General features: G+C 40.2%; 1 protein-coding gene across 4 annotated transcripts in view; it reads right to left on the bottom strand.

Annotated features, from left to right (window-relative positions):
• GALNT13 (polypeptide N-acetylgalactosaminyltransferase 13) overlaps nt 1–20,973 on the bottom strand; it is a 238,940-nt gene that overhangs the window by 95,970 nt on the left and 121,997 nt on the right. For 3 of the 4 annotated variants that reach the window (XM_083350454.1, XM_083350456.1, XM_083350455.1), the window contains exons 4-6: nt 11,540–11,706; nt 8,566–8,773; nt 4,120–4,290 (exon numbers count right to left, since the gene is read on the bottom strand). In XM_083350454.1, coding sequence (XP_083206580.1) covers nt 4,120–4,290; nt 8,566–8,773; nt 11,540–11,706 — 546 coding nt within the window. The remainder of the gene's footprint in view (nt 1–4,119; nt 4,291–8,565; nt 8,774–11,539; nt 11,707–20,973) is intronic. The other variant, XM_083350457.1, reaches the window with a different exon arrangement.

Genomic DNA, 20,973 nt, shown 5'->3' with positions numbered 1-20,973 from the left:
TCCAATGTTTTGTTAAAAAAATTACAATCGTAAATATAAGGTTCCTATATATTTTTCCCCAGGCAGTATAACCAACCAGCACAAAAGTAAATATTACTGTGAGTTGGAAAGATTAAACAAGGCTAAAATTTCATTAAATGGGATTTTATTTTAATTTTTTAAAAAACTGATATAGTTGTATGATACATCCTACTTTAGAAACGTACTGCACAATGTTGCTCGTTTTGGAGGAGTGGTCTTGCTATTATGCTTTTTGTTCATTTTTTTTGCTTTGGAGTGAAGATATGAATCTCATGAACTCTGAAAATCTAATAAACTGTGATGGAAGCTTTTGTCTATCATAGCCAATAGGAGCACAGAAAAAAGTATATTATTGATAAAGCCTAAAGTGTGAAATTTTAAATTGCATCAAAAAAAAAGTATGCTTTCCAACTCAAATGAAGTAGTGGTTCTACTTTATGATGATCAGATTCCCTACCTGCACTGTCCCTGTTAAAATTCACTGTTATTTTTGGAGACTTCTTGGTGAGGAATAGTGAGTCAGCAGATCTCCAAACAAGCGGAGATGACATTGTGGCCACAACAAAAAACTGGCAAGAAGGACTGGTACCACAGACCTTTCCTGGATATGGAGAGGACAGGTGATGGTCCACTAGTATTCTAAACAGCTGCCCTTTGCAGGGGACTGCAGGATAACCATTTCCATGGGTTTGAACACTGGGAGATGAAGGAAAGCTATCACTATTCCAACTAGTAGGAGTTGTTTTAAGGACACTGGGTTTGCTAATTTCTAATTACTTTGGGAAATTACCTAATTAACTGTCTTAAGGCTAAAAGAGATCTTCAAAAGAACAAGTTTGCCAAGCTAGCTGGTCAGTTTACTTTGATTCCAGAATAAAAGAAAAAATAACTTTAAGCTTTAGAATGTAAAGAACTTCTTTTTTAAAAAAAAATGGCAAAAGGCTATATAAGACTTTAATTTGAAAAAAGTTACACATGAATTAAGGGGCCAAACAATTTGGAATGGTAGGATTTCTGCTATAAGAGTTTGGAAATAATTATATAAATAAATAGCACCTTCATGAGAACTAAACTTATTTAGTCTACCTTAAGTCATAACAGAAATTTGAGACTTTATGATTTAAGACCATAGGCATAAAAGGAAAAAAGATTTTTTTTAAAAAAAAAGGTTGGCTTTTTTAGCATTGGGACAAAATGACGGAAAGTGGCTTCAAATTTTATCTACTCTAGGAGATTTCTGAAGACTGGAGCAGAAACTAGCAGCTACGATATCAACACCATCTACTTCTATGGATAGATTATTTCCCAAAGTTGTTAAAGAAGAAATGCCAGATATAAAAGTGAATGGCTTGGAAGATCTACAGGAAAAGCACTGAAACACATCTCATCTAACGCAGAAATATCAGAATATAAAGAATTTGCTGAAATGCTGAATTTTTTTTAAAAAATGTGGCTTATAAAAGAGAGATGATAGCTAGAATGGAAATACAAATAACAAACCAAGAGAATGGCATGGATAATGACTCCTGACTGGATTTACAAAACAGTTTGTCAAAGCCCTGAAGAAGCCTTTGAGATGGGTATGGGGAATGAAGTTGAAACTGCTATATGCTTGTTTAAAAAGCTGCTGCAATCATGCAGACAAGTCCCCTCCATCACATTTCTCTTAGACCTGTGCTAACAACCATGTAAAATTTGGTGTTCCAGCTGCTGGGCTAATTGAGCCACACTCTAGTATTTTTCAAGGACGTGCTGACATAAAGAGGCAGCTTCACCCTCTCCCGTCTTTGAGTTTAGAAAAAGCAAATGCTAAGACAGACTGGGACGCAGTGGCTCAGTGGGTTAGGATGCTGAGCTTGTCGATCAGAAGGTCGGCAGTTTGGCGGGTCGAATCCCGAGTGCCGCGTAACAGAGTGAGTGCCTGTTACTCGTCCCAGCTTCTGCCAACCTAGCAGTTCGAAAGCATGTAAAAATGCAAGTAGAAAAATAGGGACCACTACGTTGGGAAGGTAACAGCGTTCCGTGCACCTTTGGCGTCTAGTCATGCCGGCCACATGACCACGGAGACGTCCTCGGACAAGCGCTGGCTCTTCGGCTTGGAAACGGAGATGAGCACCGGCCCCTAGAGTTGGAAACGACTAGCACGCATGTGCAGGGGAACCTTTACCTTTACCTTTTAAGACAGAATGGGAAAGAAGTGGAGGATACCAGGAAAGGTACAGGCAAATGCCCTACAGAAGAGGAAGCAATGTCTACAGATTGGCAGTTAGTACAAGCAGCAAGAGGAATTTCATTCAACTGTCAGGACCACAAGCTACAGTAAGTAGGATATCTTGGTGGGACTCCTGCCTGGAGCCTGGACCTTTGCCTGAAAGCTTAGCAGCAACTGGAAAAGGAGCAACCATACTGAAGCAGCACTTCATCCAACTATTGCAAGAATATTTGGAGAAAGACGAAAATTGTGTGAGGGGTCCTGGGTGTTCTCTGAACTTGGTTGTTTTCTTGCAGACATTTCATTGCCCAAACTAGGTAACTGATGGCTAGCACTGAAGATGTTACCCAGTTTGGGTAAGTGAAATGTCTGCAAGAGAACAACCAAGCTCAGAGAGCACCAAGGACTCTTCATTTCAATCCTGAGCTACAAATATTCTCCTTTATTGGTAGTCTTGGGGGGTCTTGCCTGGAGCCTGGACCTTTGCCTGAAGCTTAGCAGCAACTGGAAAATGAGTAACCACACTGAAGCAGTGTTACTATAAAGACTTTTGAGATTTTAATTTGAACTAAGTAGTAAAAGAATAAGTATTAAAGGATGGAATGTTAAAGACATGTTCACATGGCAAAGCTTATCACTTGCAAAGCTTAGAAGGATGGTGTTGAGAGTGGTGGAATCCTTTAACTTTTTTCTTGCAAACCACGTTCTACATGTCTAAACCCATTTTCCTGTGTGATGTAAGATGACCTGTATGTAAGAGGGGCATTCCTGCTTGAATCTAGTTAAACGTGCATTACAAAAATAAAAGGTCAGTTTTTGTCATCACTGCATTCTCTCTGATTTTGGTCTCCCATATTTGTATTGTTGGCAAGGCTTCATCTTTTCAATGTTAAGCCAAATGGGTTATTTGTTGCATTTCTATCCTACTAAAGGAATAACTGTCAGTGGACTTTAATACATCTGAGGAGCCCCTCTTTCATAACTCAGCACTCTTAGCAGCTAACGCCCTTCACAAGCTGATAGGTCAGGTTAACATAGATTTGCTTCAAATTCTTATCGTTTCAGTTTCTCTTTGTCTACTTGTAGGATACAGCAGTATTCTCTCTGCTGTTCAGGACCCACCATCTTCCTACTTCTCAATTTTTCCTTTTAATTTTCCTAAGGCTTATAGCCTCCTTCCGGGAGGTCCTGAAAGCTGAATCTGAGTCTCAGCACTGCATAATATCTTCATTGTCTCTTACTTCTTGTATTCAGCCCAACCCATTGGCATGGCTCATTTGTTTGAGTTTCTTCCTTAGGGAAAGCTACTTTCTCTGTCTATTGTAGCACCTTCTTTGATCTGATCAATGTTCACTCTCTCTTCTCTGTGAAATATGGCACCGGATGCTCTAATCCTCTGATTTTGATTTTGAAAATCCACACATTTGAACTTGCTACAAATACATGCCAGGTTGTTTTCAGGGAGCATTAAACATAGCCAAAGCATTGCAAGTCAGGACTCTAAAGTCCTGTCTGTTCAGCCTCATTATTTTTAAAGCGATCGACAGTAATAAATTTTGATTTCGTTTGGTTTCTTGCTGAGGCTCTCAGCTTATGAGTACAGCATTTATTTACAGGGGCATTTTGTTAAGGTTTTCCCCTACAATTCCATTGCCAAACTCCTGCTTGTTCCCCCTATTCATTCACTCATTATGGTCAACCACAATGAAGGTCACATCTATTTTCCTGATCTGTGTGGTACATGATCCCGTGTCTTAAGTCTTATAAATACTGTATATACATATGCATATATGTATGAGTGTGTGTGTGTGTGTGTGCGCACGCACGTGCACGCACGCACCCACAAAATAATTAATGCTCATAAATCATCTTCTGTCTCTGCTTACCTCACAGGCAAAGTTCTGTCTCCTTTCCTTCTGTCCATTTCTCTTTGGGGAACTGGGTACCAACGAAAATTGAGTTTCCAATTGAATCCTCCATAAGTCATGTCTGATCCAGCCATGTATTCAAATGTGTCATCACTGATTACATCGATAATTGGGCATACAACAATTTTTCTATAAAACAAAAATAAACATGCAAACATATTTTCCCGTCAAGGAAATCAGTCTGGTCCAAATGCACATATCTACAGAGGTAAGGCTGTACTGTAAAGGGCCGGATCCCTTTTGAAACCCGTTAACACCTTGATTAAATAAATGCCATCAAAACCTACTCAGGAGAAGAAAGCATGAAGGCAGGACATGAAGGCTTCCCTCTCCTCCCTTTCCTAAACATCGTTAACAATATATCTGAAGATTTTATCCATGCAGCCTTGGCAACTGAAACTAGGGAAAGCTCCAGAGATTGCTGCATCCGTTTGGAGATACGAACTGTGACCAAGTTAGGTGGGGGGGGGGGGAGAAATACCTGCTTCCACAAGCATTTGAGTGGATTTATTTTATTTATTTATTTATTTTTGGGACTTATATGCCGCCCTATCTCCCAAGGGACTCAGGGCGGCTTACAACAATAAAAACAACAATACAAAAATTAAAAAAACGAATTAAATAACAGGCCCAAAATAAATTAACTACAATTAAAAATTAAAACATATTTAAAAACCCATCGTCAATCCAGGTCAGCCTGATGGAAGAGAAAAGTTTTGAGCTCGCGGCGAAAGGACCGGAGGTCCGGGGCCATCCGAAGCTCAAGGGGGAGCTGGTTCCAAAGGGCTGGTGCTCCCACAGAGAAGGCCCTCCCCCTGGGGGTCGCCGGCCGACATTGTCTGGCCGACGGCACCATGAGGAGGCCCTCTCTGTGTGAGCGCACTGGGCGATGGGAAGTCGTCCCCGGCAGCAGACGTTCCTGCAAATATCCCAGGCCTAAGCCATGTAGGGCTTTAAAGGTAAGTACCAGCACCTTAAATCTCGCCCGGAAGACAACTGGTCTTACTGTTTTTAAAATCCAGATGCATTATTCATGGCACATTAAGCACATCCACACCTTGCGAAATCCATAACATATATGCACAATTCTTTTTAGGCCTTGCTTTTTTTTTCTTTTTGTTTTACCCCAAAACACACATGCTTTCCTCAAGCAAAACCCAAATGGATAAACTCAATATACAAACGATTAACAAGAAGTCACAGATAGGAAATGGAGCAACATTCATTGTGTTTCCACTCGTCCACTGTATAAAACAGCGTTTCCCAACCTTAGGAACTTGAAGATGTGTGGACTTCAACTCCCAGAATTCCCCAGCCAGCTATGCTGGTATAAAAAGCTTTTGCTTATTTTGAATTCAAAATCTAGCTATTCCGATGAAGACAAAAATAGAAATAGTTTTTTTTTCACCATGTGAGGTCTATCAGCTAGCAAACAATCAGAAACATATATTTCCAAGAAACCTAATGAGAAAGGGGAGGGGGGGGAAAACCATAATGGAAATTGAGTATGCAGAATTCAAACTACAAATGTGGAAACAGAGATGACAGATTCAGTTCACAATGAAATTAATGACTGGAACCACAGAAAAAATACACAACAAAAAGGCTAGACTTCCATCTGTCAACATGATTTCATTTCACTGACTCCATCGAAGAGTCAGATTATTGCATTCAATAATCTCAATGACCACTTCCAATTCTACGGCTCTATGAAATTATCAATATTTGAGTGGTCTATCCAATGTTTACAGAAAGCTCTTTTCAAGCACATCACGTATTGTCTTTTCACTGCAGTTCTTGCCTGGTTCTGATGCCGAGAGAACCAGGGGCAGGTTAAGCTATGATTTCTATGGGGCTGCCCTTAAGGAATGTCAGTAAGCCTCATTTGCTCCAGAATGCAGCAGTGCCAGTAGTTATAGGTTTGTCTCTCAGTGCCCATGTTTTGCTCCGAGAACTACACTGGCATTCATTCATTCATTCATTCATTCATTCATTCATTCATTCATTTATTTATCACCCTTTCCCACAGGACTCAGGGCGGTTTACAGGGTATTTAAAACAGGAAATACAAAAGTTAAAAACAATTAAAAATAATTACAACAGTCCCTGGAAAAGTAAAAAAAAACCCAATTAAAATTAAAATTAAAATTCTCAGCCTGGGCCAGAGAGCTCGAAGAGCCAGGTCTTCAGGTCCCGGCGGAATGAACGGAGGTCGGGGGCAGTCCTAAGCTCCACTGGCAGCTGGTTCCAGAGGGCAGGCGCACCCACTGGGTGTTACCCGCCGGCAATCTTTTACCGGCGGCACCCTGAGAAGTCCCTCCCTGTGGGAGCGCACTGGACGAAGGGAGCTTGATGCCGGCAGCAGGTGTTCCCTCAGATATCCCGGACCCTCGCCATTTAGGGCTTTATAGGTCATTACCAACACCTTGAATCTCACCCGGAGGGCAACCGGAAGCCAATGCAGCTGCAATTCAAGTGTTACGTGCTATGTTACTCCATTGGGCAGGAGTAACATGTTGCAGATTCCATCTACTAAAGATTTTCATTTAGCGGGTTTCAGGAATCATGCCTTTTCCTTCATTGCTCCTATACCCGGGAACATCATACCACTACGATTGCTACTAAGATGCCCAGAGTTGTTCAGAGGAGAAATGGCAGCAAATCAGATAAATAACTAAATAAGTAAATAAGAACTAATCCTGACTCTGCTCATGTTTTGGAAAACTTTGAAAACCTAGCTGGGAACCAGGCAACAGAAAGAGAGCATTGCTTGAAGGTAAGTGGTATGTGGCAGATTCTGGGGAATGCTGGGGCCACAGAGGCAATCACGGCATTCCCCAAGGCTCATGCCCTCTAAGGGAATGGCACGAAGCACTGCCACATAGTGCCACTAGACCAAGATGGGCTGGAGATAGAGAATTGTTTCTCTATTGTTCAGGGGTGCACATGTGTGAGAGAGACACCAACAGAATCAAAGTAGGCATTTTCCAAATTTTTGATGTGCCAAGCCCCAATGTTTCATTGCTGTAGGAATTCAACAAGCAGGACTTGAGTACAACAGCACCCTCCCAGTTGCATTTCCAAGCAACTGCTTCTGATACGGCAAGACATATGTACTGTAGATATGCTGCTATAGTAATTGCTAGAAGCAACTGATAATCTTATTCTTTTTTAAATTCCCTTTGAAAACCATCCATATTTGTAGCCCCTATCCTATATGTCACATATAAACTATGTGAAGATATTCCTTCTTTTGTGTATTCTTGGACAACTGCAGGCTCTATTATTTTGGAACTATTAGGCAAAGGTAAATGTTCCCCCGCACATGCGTGCTAGTCGTTTCCCACTCTAGGGGCCAGTGCTCATCTCCGTTTCAAAGCCGAAGAGCCAGCGCTTGTCTGAGGACGTCTCCGTGGTCATGTGGCCGGCATGACTAGACGCCAAAGGCGCACGGAACGCTCTTACCTTCCCACCGTAGTAGTCCCTATTTTCCTACTTGCATTTTTACGTGCTTTCGAACTGCTAGGTTGGCAGAAGCTGGGATGAGTAACAGTCACTCACTCTGTTATGCGGCACTCGGGATTCGACCCGTCAAACTGCCGACCTTCTGATCGACAAGCTCAGCATCCTAACCCACTGAGCCACTGCGTCCCCTTGGAACTATTAGCTCTTAACAAAATCTTAATTAATGGAATGGCACAGGCTTTACTCAAGTAAATCTACATATCTTTGTGTGTGAATAAAGCAGCAGACAACTGTGAGAAGGAAGCGCCACCTTTTCTTTCGAATGTCTGAACAGGTCAGAAAGCATTTCCCACATGAGATAATAGAAAAACTTCTGAGACTGTGTTTGCTCTCTGCATTTTCTACAAATTAGTGTTTATGTCAGCTGGGATGTTTTCTGATTGTAACGGATGACTGGGCTACAGAAAACAAATGTTTAGATACTATTATATTCTTACCTCACCTTCCCTGTGTAAACCGAAAGCAACACTCACATAAACAATTCTTAGAGAAAGCCTAACTACTGCAGAATACTTTAGTGAATGAATCTAGATGTTCCTGGTGCAAATCCATATTCTTAGAAACGATGTCATACTCGCTGTCAGAGGTCTTTCAACTGACAATCAGAAGAAAAATGGACCCATTAAGCAGGAAGGCACTGTTTTAAATCCATCAGCAAAGTTCAGTATATGTGCTTCAAGATTAGACTAGCAGACTAGAACCAAAAAGAATATAGTATTCTTCTGTTCTTTTATTGAAGCAGGACATTTCTGGTAGTTGAGATACAAACAGCAGGAAAAGAGTGGTTACTAACAAAGAGAGAGAGGGGGGGGGAGGGAGGGAGGGAGGGAGGGAGGGGCAGAGGCTGTCATAGTAACAGAACCTTTTCTTAATTCTCACCTGTCTTCCTTTATTCTTGCCAGCAGGGGCTCCAGCCAACCTGTAGTGCATTCACAGTGTGCATCCAAGAAAGTGATGACCTGGCCTTTAGAAGCAGCAGCACCTCTAAGCCGAGCTCGGATCAGTCCCGACCGTTGTTCCATTCTAATAATTTTTACTGGCACTTGCAAATTTCTTACATAATTCTCTAATGGGAGCTTCAGAAAATCTGCCAAATGCCATTAAGAAAGAAAATACAACACAGTTTATTCAAGCTAAACTCCGAGATACAAAAAAACAACCCACCAACATTCGTAAAATAGAATGGAATGGAATGGAATGGAATGGAATGGAATGGAATGGAATGGAATGGAATGGAATAGAATAGAATAGAATAGAATAGAATAGAATAGAATAGAATAGAATAGAATAGAATAGAATAGAATAGAAACATACGAGCTGCTTTTTCCTTTCCATAAAAAAATAATCAAAAAGGTCAAAAGTTTCTGAATACAGAGGAAAAAAAACCAACAAAAAGAGAGAGAATTTGTTGCAAAAAGGAAAGAACAAGGGGAGGGTGGGGTGGAGGGAAAAATAGGAAACCAAGACCACTGAACTACATACAACATTCTTTATTTTACAGGATCTTAAGAACACAGTAATCTATATATTATTGCATGAAAATAAAGCACCGTTTGGACAAACAGAACACTGTCTATGTATATTTTAAAAAGATATCTTGCAGCCACAAATCCCAACACCTTCTCATTCTCATGGGGTTCAATGTGAGTCCACAGAGCATGGAAGATCATTCGATTGCCTACAGAATGTTCTCACTTCAGATGGTGGCACAGAGGGAAGGCATTCTATTTCTGGATTAGGATCACTCATGAGCCCTCTAGAGTGTATTTTGCAACCCACCTGAAACAAGCAGCCACTACTACTCAGCTTGATTCTAACTTCTTTAGCAATTTAGAAGGAAAATATTCTAGGATACAATAGCATAATGATATAGCAGGAGAAATGAAATAAACGGATTACTGTAAAATGAATTAAAAGATTCTGACTGCTACGCTATTTCTACACTATTAAAAAAAAACAACCCACCACATCCTTATCTCATGAACAGGACAATCCTAAAACATATTTCAGGGAACAAGCCTCATTGAACTTAATGAGATTGCTGAATAAAGTGGTACAGGATTATGCTATAAAATACTCCTCTTGTTTTAAAAGTCAAATAAACATGTTATTTAAGCACATAATAAAAAGCAGCCCAGCCTTAAGAGACAAAAAAAGTAACAGCAATGTCATCATCATATTTTCAAATATTTTCTTAATAATATTTTCAATGCGCACCAAAAGGATCCAACTCCATATGGGAAAACAGAGTTTCTGGGAAGGGAATTCTGAAATTTAGGAGCATTTCCTCAAAATCAGGGGTCTTCAAACTTGGCCCTTTTATGACTTGTGGACTTCAACTTCCAGAATTCCTCAGCCAGCATGCTGGCTGAGGAATTCTGGGAGTTAAAGTCCACAAGTCATAAAAGGGCCAAGTTTGAAGACCCCCGCTCAAAATGATTGCAAGCATGGACAATTTCTATTGGCTTGAGGGATATAGCAGGCTTTGGATAGGATCAGAACACATTTTTTGGAAGGTCATGGAAGCAGTACAATGGACTCAAGTCTTTGCAAGATTGAAGGCATCCATTTTGTTTTTAGCCCTCACACCATTCCCTACTAAAATGATTGACCTCTGTCACTTTTTGTGGCTCTGGGGACAGGATTTGAATGGACCACATGTGGAACCATGAACACACTTTCCATAGCCCTCGCTTAACATGATATGTGAACCCAGCTTCTGCCTCTTATTCAGTAGCAGAGAACTGTATCTCAGTTCCATTGTGAAAAGCAGAATCTGACTGAAGATTTATTCATGCTGTTAGAACGCCACAGGCTTAAAGACTGGAAGGAAGCACCCATTGTTCTTCCTGAGATAATAATCAGTTAGCTGCATTCAGATGCCATGATAAAAAGCAGTTTCTCTTTCAGCAGGGAACTTTTTTTTATTGTTATGAAGAGAATGAGCCAACGTATGCATTGCGCTCACGTTTTCTCATCTTGGAAGTACAGCTTCACTGCACTTTACTTCTGCTATAAACCCTGCTAATTATGGCTTAATCAACACCCCATGATTAAGCAAGCCATGGCTAGGCTTCCACTACATGCTCTGAAGTTCTGAAAAAGAACAGAATTCTTGAGATAAGGTCTTAACAAAGATTGTATAATATTCAATTCATCACAGCTTCTTTCAAAGCAAAGGCAATTCCACTTTCACATGAATAAATGATCAGTAAGGGATCTGTTAAAGTGCCCTCAACAGGCACATCAAATAAAATTAATCTAAAGTCCACTAGATGTCTTCTATTTCTATTCCAATGCTCTCCAACTAGGAGAGTAAATTTGGTGGGCTGGGAAAGTTGAACAAGCCAAAGGCATCTCTACATCCTGACCAAATTCTCCAGCTGAACAAGATAAAAAATGTTTTAGCAATAGCAATTAGACTTAATATCTCTTCATAGTGCTTTACAGCCCTCTTTAAGCGGTTTAGAGCCAACATATTGCCTCCCCAACAATCTGAGTCCTCATTTTACTTATCTCGGAAGGATGGAAGGCTGAGTCAACCTTGAGCCAGTAAGGCTCGAACTCCTGGCTGTGAGGAAAGTTTGCCTGCAGTGCTACATTCTAACCACTGTGCCACCATGGCTCCTGTTTTGTGACTTGTTCTCAGGGAATCCCATGTAATTTCTCACTTGAGAAAACCTGCCCTGCTCCATCAATACCCATTCTCTTTGCTTTTTATAATCATTTGTCCACAACGGTAAATTGAGCTCTTGTTAAGTAGCATTAAAGAAATGATACAAAGAAAGAAAAGCTATCCCTCGTCCACAATAATGTTCAAATGTTAATGAGTTTTATTTTTGGACATTCTTACCTCTTTCACTGGCATCATCTACCAAGATGATCTCAGAAAGTAAGTAGTGCGGAGACCGATTGATAACACTGTAAATAGTACGAAGCAAAGTACTCCACGCTTCATTATGAAACACTATGACCACACTTGTGGTGGGTAACTCATCAGGGTAGACTTTTGTCTTACATCTGTCAAATGAAAAAAAAAAGAAAGAAAAAAAGAAGCAACAGAAAATGTATTCAGAAATTGTGGCACTAAATAACAATCTGCAAGTTAATCAGGTTTCATATAGGCTAGGCCTCAACGTTCCACACAGAAAGAGTGAAAGTAGGATATTCATCTTTCAAATCTGTAAAAAGATACACCTGCTAGCAAACAAAAAGGGATAAAGGAGCTAAAAGTGATATTAATTTTAAGGTTTGTGAAAACTGCCTCATTAATATGCTTTGTTATTGGTAAATGCTGAATATAAGGATTCACTGTTTCTAAATTAATGACATGATATGAAATGAAAAACCTTCAGCACTAAATATCTGAGGGAACACCTGCTGCCGGCATCAAGCTCCCTTCGTCCAGTGCGCTCCCACAGGGAGGGTCTTCTCAGGGTGCCACCGGTAAGAGATTGCCGGCGGACGACACCCAGGGATAGGGCCTTCTCAGTGGGGGCGCCTGCCCTCTGGAACCAGCTGCCAGTGGAGCTGAGGACTGCCCCCGACCTCCCTTCATTCCGCCGGGACCTGAAGACCTGGCTCTTCGAGCTCTCTGGCCCAGGCTGAGAATTTTTTAATTTTAATTTTAATTTTAACTGGAATTTTATTTGTTCAGGGACGGATATAATTTCTTTTTAATTGTTTTTAACTTTTGTATTTTTGTTTTTAATCACCCTGTAAACCGCCCTGAGTCCTTCGGGAAAGGGCGGTATATAAATGTAATAAAATAAATAAATAAATAAATAAATAAATAAATAAATAAATAAATAAATAAATAAATAAATAAATATCTGCCACAGTCTAATATAAGCAAGACAATAAATGGAAATATGTGCTTCCTCTACATAATTATTATTTCTTGAAGGAAATGGACAAACAAAAATATCTGTATGTATAAACATATATCTGTCCAAGACAGTATGCTTCAGAATTGCTCTCCTGCCTCTCACCTTCTAAAAATCAATCTTCTCAAAATTTGTCCAATGTGTCTTTGGTTGCTCACAACTGAAGACAATGAGAGGGGCGTTGAACACACACAAAAATCAGTGATGAATCAACAATTACTCAAAATAAATCCCATGATGGAAAGAGCATATTCATATGCTATATGTACGAAATTAGGTCCTGTATAAATACATACTACGTAGTCAGCCATGGTGTATGTTGAAATAACACTGCATGAGACTTGGATCCTGTCCTTCTCCAGCATTATTTGATGGAAAGAAATAATGGAATCAAAAGACCTGAAATGGATAATTTATGCCATGAAGTCCAATACCCTTCTCAGTGAGAAACAAAGATTAAAGCATTCCAAACTCTGGAACTGTAATTTTGATTCTCTACCTTGTGGAAAAACTGCTTCTTCCATCAGGGTCAGAAGTCTTTTGTTTCTTTTTCATACTGAGTGGTTTTTGTGCCATGTCCAAAACATAGCAGTTTTCCACAAGATGTAGGCTATCCTGAGTTTGTTGCCTTTATTTCCAAGTTGGTGGCATTCTGGCAACATTATAACTTACAAGGTTAGTTCTTAGATTAGACATCTTAGCATTGAATAATATTGCCAACCAACTCAGTTAGTCTTTAGAGAAACTTATGGCAAACTGGCCAAAGACAGGTAGAATCCTCACCATTAGCCACTAATGTCCATCAGTAAGACTGATAACCTTTTTTTAATCTTCCTTTTTTTTAACTTTCCTTCCTAACAATTGAGATGTGAAAGCCACAGCTGGCCAAAGCCATGATGGGCAGTGGAAGCAAATATCTATGATTCAAATGTGATAGCAACTCTACCATAGGAAATTGAAGAGAATATGCAATAACAAGCATTAATTCATAACGTGAAATAAAAATAGATATTTTTATTTAAAAAAAACTAAGAGGGAGATAATATAATAGATCAAAATGAAGGTGGACAGATCTTGTAGAGTAGAATTGATGAACATATGCAAGAAATGAATAAGAGAGTTAAATGTACTTTAGAAACGATTAATTGGTGTCATCTAGATTATTGTGGGTGTCTTTAAAAATAGGAACCCAAAGGCTGGTGATAATTTCCTACGACACTCCAGTGAATGATGATAATGGAAGAATCAGAAAGGACCTCTTGGGAAAGCTCTGCACTTTCTAAATGAATGAAACCCAGGGGAAAAAGTTATTTTGCTAAGTGGCATGAATGGATGGATGGGAATGAGACAAGTGAATACAGAAAAAGAGTCTGACACATTAGGAGATCAAATAATGAAAATGTTAAAGTGAAAATATATTTCTAAAGTCTGTTTTAAGCATAAGCCAACTCATATGTTGGCACAGAAGAGAAACAAATACAGGCGGTCTTTGACCTATGACCAGAGTTGAGCCCAAAATCTCCGCTGCTAAGCCAAACAGTTAAGTGAGTTTTGCTCTGTTTTATGACCTTTCTTGCCACAGTTGTTAAGTGAGCCACTACGGCTGTGAAATTAGTAACATGGTAGTTAAGTGAATCTGGCTTCCCAATTGATCTTGCTTCTCAGGTCACTAAAGGTGATCTTATGACCGCGGGATACTGCAACCGTCATAAATATGAGTCAATTGCCAAGCATATGAATTTTGATCATGTGACTACAGGGATGCTGCAACAGCTGTAACTGTGAAAAATGATCATGTCACTTTTTTAGTGCTTTTGTAGCTTCAAACAGTCAGTAAGTGAATTGTTGCAAGCCAAATTCACTTAACAACCAAGGATTACCTGTAACTGATGGATTTTACTGTTCATGATGAACAACCGAAATAATTAGTGAAGGATAAAATGTTGATAGATTCTAAATGTGGGACTCTGGGCTAAGGGGAAGGCTGATCAGAGGAGGTCCACTCTTATAGCTTCTCTGGTACCAATGCAACATCTTTCAACCTTCTGTCTACTGTTCCATTGTTTAGTGTTCCAGCGAGGAGGATAGCAAAAATATTTACTCTGTGGTGGAGAGGGGGTCGCTTTGGCTTAGCCTTAAATCTTAAAAAGTTTCCTGAAATGGGGAAGAAATGTGCCTAGCCAATGTGGAGAGAAAATACAAGTTGGCAGTAAGAGAATAGAGAAAACAGAAAATCTGACAGAATAAAGACTAATACGAGTGTGGTTCCATACCAAACACTGCCTGGAAAGTAAGACATACTGTATGATCTTGACACCTGAGATATTTGTAAAAGATAGAAGGTTTCAATAGAAATTACAGTTCCCCAAATTCAGCAACTCTCTTCTATGCTATACAGTACCATGATCTTGAATCTGAATGTTATGTCAGATATGTCAAACTCACGATGTCACGTGACGTTGTGCAACGTATCAGACCTTTTTTGCCATTGCCGGCAATGGGGTGGGCGTGGTTTCCTGATGACACGTCCGGCCCGCGGGCCGGCAGTTTGACACCCCTGCCTTAGATCCTGAAATATTTATTCTGATTTATAACTAGAGGAGCCACAGTTGCAAGAAAAAGTATGTGAACCCTTTGGGATTATGTGGAGTTTTGCATGAATTGGCCATAAAATGCGCTCTAAACGTCATGTAAGTCACAACAATAGAAAAACACAGTCTGCTTAAAATAATAGTACACAAACATTAGCTGCTGTCATGTTTTAATTGAACATAAGATGGAAACATTCACAGTGCAGGGTCGAAAAATTATGTGAACCCCTAGCCTAATGACTTCTCCAAGAGCTAACTGGAGCCAGGAGTGAGCCGATATTGGATGTGTTGCTGACAGCTGTCCTGCCCTTTAAAAACACACACCTGGTTTGCGTTTACTGGTCTCAAGAAGCACTGTCTGATGTGAACCATGCCTCGCAGAAAAGAGCTCTCAGAAGACCTACGATCAAGAATTGTTGACTTGCATGAAGCTGGAAAGGGTTACAAAAGTATCTCCAAAAGCCTTGATGTTCATGTGTCCACAGTAAGACAGACTGTCTACAAATGGAGAAAGTTTAGCACTGTTGCTACTCTCCCTAGGCATGGTCGTCCTGTAAAAATGACTGCAAGAGCACAGCGCATAATGCTTAATGAGGTAAAGAAGAATCCTAGAGTGTCAGCTAAAGACCTACAGAAATCTCTGGCACATGCTAACATTTTTGTTGACACATCTACAATAAGGAAAACATTAAACAAGAATGGAGTACATGGGAGGACACCACGGAGGAAGCCATTGCTGTCCAAAAAAAATATTGCAGCACGTTTGAAGTTTGCAAAAGAGCACCTGGATGTTCCCCAGCACTACTGGCAAAGTATACTGTGGACAGATAAAACCAAAATTGAGTTGTTTGGGAAAAACACACAACACTATGTGTGGAGAAAAAAAGGCACAGCACACCAACATCAAAACCTCATCCCCACTGTAAAAGATGGCGGAGGGAGCATCATGGTTTAGGGCTGCTTTGCTGCCTCAGGGCCTGGAGGGATTGTTGTCATTGATGGGAAAATGAATTCCAAAGTTTATCGGGACATTTTGTAGGAAAACGCCAACTGAAGCTCTGCAGAGAATGGGTGATGCAACAGGACAATGACCCAAAGCATACAATTAATTCAACAAAACAATGGCTTCAAGTGAACAGAATACGCCTTCTGGAGTGGCCCAGTCAGAGTCTTGACCTCAACCCGATTGAAATGCTGTGGCATGACCTTAAGAGAGCGATTCACACCAGACATCCCAAGAATATTGCTACACTGAAACAGTTTTGTGAAGAGAAGAGGTCCAAAATTACTCCAAATCGTTGTGCAGGTCTGATCTGCAACTACAGGAAACGTTTGGTTGAGGTTATTGCTGCCAAAGGGTCAACCAGTTATTAAGTCCAAAGGTTCACATACTTTTTCCACCCTGCACTGTGAATGTTTCCATCTTATGTTCAATTAAAACATGACAATAGCTAATGTTTGTGTAGTATTATTTTAAGCAGACTGTGTTTTTCTATTGTTGTGACTTACATGACGTTTAGAGCGCATTTTATGGCCAATTCATGCAAAACTCCACGTAATCCCAAAGGGTTCACATACTTTTTCTTGCAATTGTATATACAAATACTTCCGCAGTTTATATTAATTAAAACAGCAGGGGGAAAAACTGTTTTCTGTGATTTTAAAAAGTGCTCGTTAAAAGAAAGATGATTGCTATTATTGAAGAAATAATATCAGTAAAAACAGAGAAAGATTTTCCTTTTTCTCGGGACATTATACAGTAATCCCTCTTTATTCTAAACAATACAGTAATTGAAATGCTTTCCTATAGAAATATATTTGTTAGACATATATTAATACATATGAAATAATTATTGCTCTTTAAATGCAAGAAAACACATTTTCCAAGATCAATAACGTAAAATAAAGAGAAGACTATGTATCTATTTACTATTGTTGCCTTTGGCAATATATATATTGTATGACCATAAACACTTTCACTGTGATCTTACTCCTTTCAGAATTGAATGGATGTTTTTAACCAATGCAAGAACACCACATCAATAGAAGCCAGTGATTGGAACAAAGAGACACCAATGACTATAGGTAATTGCAGCAGCAGTATTTATCTGTTTCTGTTCAGAAACAGGACAAGCATTGTTGAAAAGTAATAGGATAATTCATTGGTTAATGCTGACCGCACTGCATTTGGAAAGTCAGCCACAGTAATCAAAATCATGGCCCTAAATAAAAGGTGTGTGTACTTAAGGGATTCCTTTCGTAGCATCTAATCTGCTACCATGCCAGCAATGGATTTTTAGAACCTTAACTTTTTTTTTACCATAATGCTGTCGACTATTTAAGTCTCTTGCCAATATATAATATAGCTAATTTATTCTGAGCAAAAGACCGACTCCATGACAACACCTGCTCTGTGGAATAACCTCCCTCTTGAGATTTGACTCACCACAACCCTGTTAGCCTTCAGAAAGGCCCTGAGGACTCTAATGAACATTTGGATGTGGGACTAAGATATTAGAGAAGCAAGATGTATTACCAAGATGTTGGCATACCCCAACTGTGTATTTGACTATTATATTTTATTTTAATTTTGTTTTTTGTTGTAGTTGTATGCCACCTAGAGTCACTCTTTTGTGAGCTGGGAGGGCATGCCATTCATATAAATAAATCCTATCTATTATTTTCAGGGGTATGCAGGGGTGTTGATGGGGGAGACCGTATGATAAAGCCTCATCCCTTTGTATGTGTGACAATGTTTCACACAGATACAAATGAATGGGACTTCAATCACCTCCATCGTATTCTCTTTTTACCCCCTCTTATTATGGATGCCTCTCCTTTTCTTCCCTGCAATGGCTTGCTTAATTTTGATATCTTTAAGAGTCTCGTCTACTCAAAAATCAAGGGTTCACGAATGAACTGATATAAATGAGAGTTAAGGTAGATTTAGCCATTGTTAATGATGTTACAACAAATGTAAATAAAAAAAGATTGCTAAAGGCAGTGGAGAATTTATCCACACAGCATTCTTTCCATTTGCTGTTTTCTGAGGACAACAACCTTGCATCTCATAAGCAGGCTGCTCAGGCTGAAATTGGTCCAAAGTGTTCCAGCTTGAAAGAAAGCAGAGGATCTCCCACAAATATATTTCTAATGCAAAGGAGGAGGATCCTTTGGAGATGGGCAATCTCCTCTAATTGGCCTACTGGAGGACCACTTTCTTCTATATAACTAAAGCTTCTATACCTCCATGGCCATGAGAAAGACTGGACCTCTCTCATGCAGCTATGTGTGTGTGTGTGTGTGTGTGTGTGTGTGTGTGTGTGTGTGTGTTGGTCAAGATTATCAATTGTGGAAAAGAGCAAATGTGGGCCTCCACATGAACAGCATTCCCATTGATAAACAGGAAAAAGAACATTTTTTTTCTTAAGAGTGAAAAGAAAGGGGCAAAAACGTGCTGTAGACCAGAGGTCTCCAACCTTCTGGGCACCAGGGACCGGTTCCGTGGAGAAAGGTTTTTCCGTGGACTGGAGAGTGCGTGGTTTTGTGTGCTACCTGCAACCCGTGGATGGGGCTTTGCTTGTTTGTGGGGACCAGTTGCTGGCATGCCGTGGCCCGGTACTGGTCCACAGACCGGGTGTTGGGGACCCCTGCCGTAGAGGCTTCACCTTTGTACTATGACATCTGGTACATGACATGTGCATGTGTTCAGTTAAATGGGGAAGGAGAATGGAATTGGACCTGTACAGGAAACAGCATACATATATGTAATTGCAGTCACGGTCTGTTCAAAATTTGCTTAATCCAGAAATGCAGGTGCATCTTGAGCTCTGGAACCACAGGCACGCGAAGTTTTGCTGTGTTGAGTGAAGCTGAATTTAAAAGAACCTAAGGTCAGGTCTTAAGCTAAATCTCATCTGGGAAATCTCAAATTTGATCACATATCTCTGAGCTGATCTGATCTGCAGTATATATGGACATTGGCTGTGGGAAGAGATACATTTGGAAAGGCTGAAGATACATGAATGCAATCACAATTAGGTTGGCGGAAGGAAGAAGGATTCTTCAGATAAGCCCCCTCCAACCTTCTTTTTCAGTGAAAGAAGAGGATGGTGGGAACAGGAGACACATCGTACTTGTGGCACAAACCAGTTTTCTCAATGATAAAGTGGAGAGGGAGGGAGGGAGGGAGGGAGGGAGGGAGGAGCACCTTCTTCACTTCCCTCCTGCCTCTTGCTAATGTCTTGCTTCAAGAACAACTTTGCCAACTGGGATGCAGCTACCTAAAAGGAGATAGAAAAGAGTTCCAAGGTGTATCTGACTTGTCACCTACCACAGACTGAACTGTGTGTGGGCAGCAACACTATCATCCTTACCGCTGAAGCATGGCAAAAGGTAGGCTGGGGCAACAGCTGTTTAAATACCACTGTACCTTTGACCTGTCTCTCAGATGGGTGGGAAACACATCACAACTGCTACATGGATGAGCTAAAACAACAAAACAAGGCAGCACCCACTGTAAGAGGTGGGAGGAACATAATAACTACAAACATTCCAATTGATTAACTATGATTCAGAAAGACACTGTGTTGCATGTCCATCAAAAATTCGTACGACAGGACATTGATCACGCCCTTCTTTAGCCCAAGCTCAGTTGTGAATTCCTTTCCAGAGCTTGTCTGTCAAAATCACGGCCCCCTCCTTCACCTGCAGTTGGGCTTGGCAACTCACCAAAATCAATGGATAAACCTGGCAGGGAAAAGTCAGACAGAGCTAGAAAGAGCTCTCTTTCTTCTCATAGAATTGTAGAGTAAAATGGATGGAGGCCAAGAGCCGCCTTCATCCTAGGACTCCTTGCTTATTGATCGCATGAGTGAGTCATGGAGACAGGGCTTAGCTGTATCACGGCACACTGGAAATTCATTATTTTGCTTTCCCCGGGGGTTTGATCATTCCTTTCCTATGCCCAATATAATGGTATGTGGGAATGACCTTGGGAGACCAGGCAAAAGGATGCTGCCTAGGGAACAATCAATAAGAGGGATGCACAGCTAACAGCTGTACAGTGGATGGAGCAAGAGGCTCAGGAGAAACTCTCTAAGTTCTCAGGCTGCAAAAGAGACAGTGGGAGAACTGTACTTTCAGGTTTACAAGATTCTGTCAATGCATCTTTACAATAAAGTAAACACTGATTGGGTTTCTTGTCTGGACTGCTGGTAAGGCCGACACCTTCCTTCACAAATGGAAATGAGAGTTTATAGAGAAAAATGACTGAAATATTTGGAATCCCACAGAAGAATGAGAGTGGTACGAATATCTCTTTAAAAAAAAGCTGCATGTTTCAAAGGCATGGCTTATGCATTGGTCTATTCATATTTATGCATGGCAAAATTATGAATGTAAATCTCAAAGTGATTAATTTCACTGTTTATGACTGAATTAATACTAAGAGAATTACCGACAGATACAAGGGTGAAGAGACACCATGAACATGGAACAAATCACAAGAGTGGAGCTTCAGGGTAAAAAAATGGACATGAAAAACAAAAGGAAAGGAGTGAAAGAAATGAGGGCAGAATTGCAGAATGGAATGAATGCAAATTGGATGTAAGTATATAGCATGTGGAAGCTGATGGATGTAGAGGGAAAACAGTTAGGTGCTTATAATCATGGAGAATATTATGCTCATCACTGAATTGTTTGGATCCTGGTGCTTACTTTTCTTCTTGCTGACCTTTCATTGTCAGGTAACATTATGAATGCACGGGGGAGTGAAGTTTGCTGCATATTTCTATGTGGCAGTTGTCTTT

This window comes from Vipera ursinii (assembly GCF_947247035.1).
Source record: "Vipera ursinii genome assembly, chromosome: 1".
Lineage (NCBI taxonomy): Eukaryota > Metazoa > Chordata > Lepidosauria > Squamata > Viperidae > Vipera > Vipera ursinii.
The sequence above is the reverse complement of the archived record's forward strand: the minus strand, read 5'-3'. Positions and strand labels throughout refer to the sequence as shown.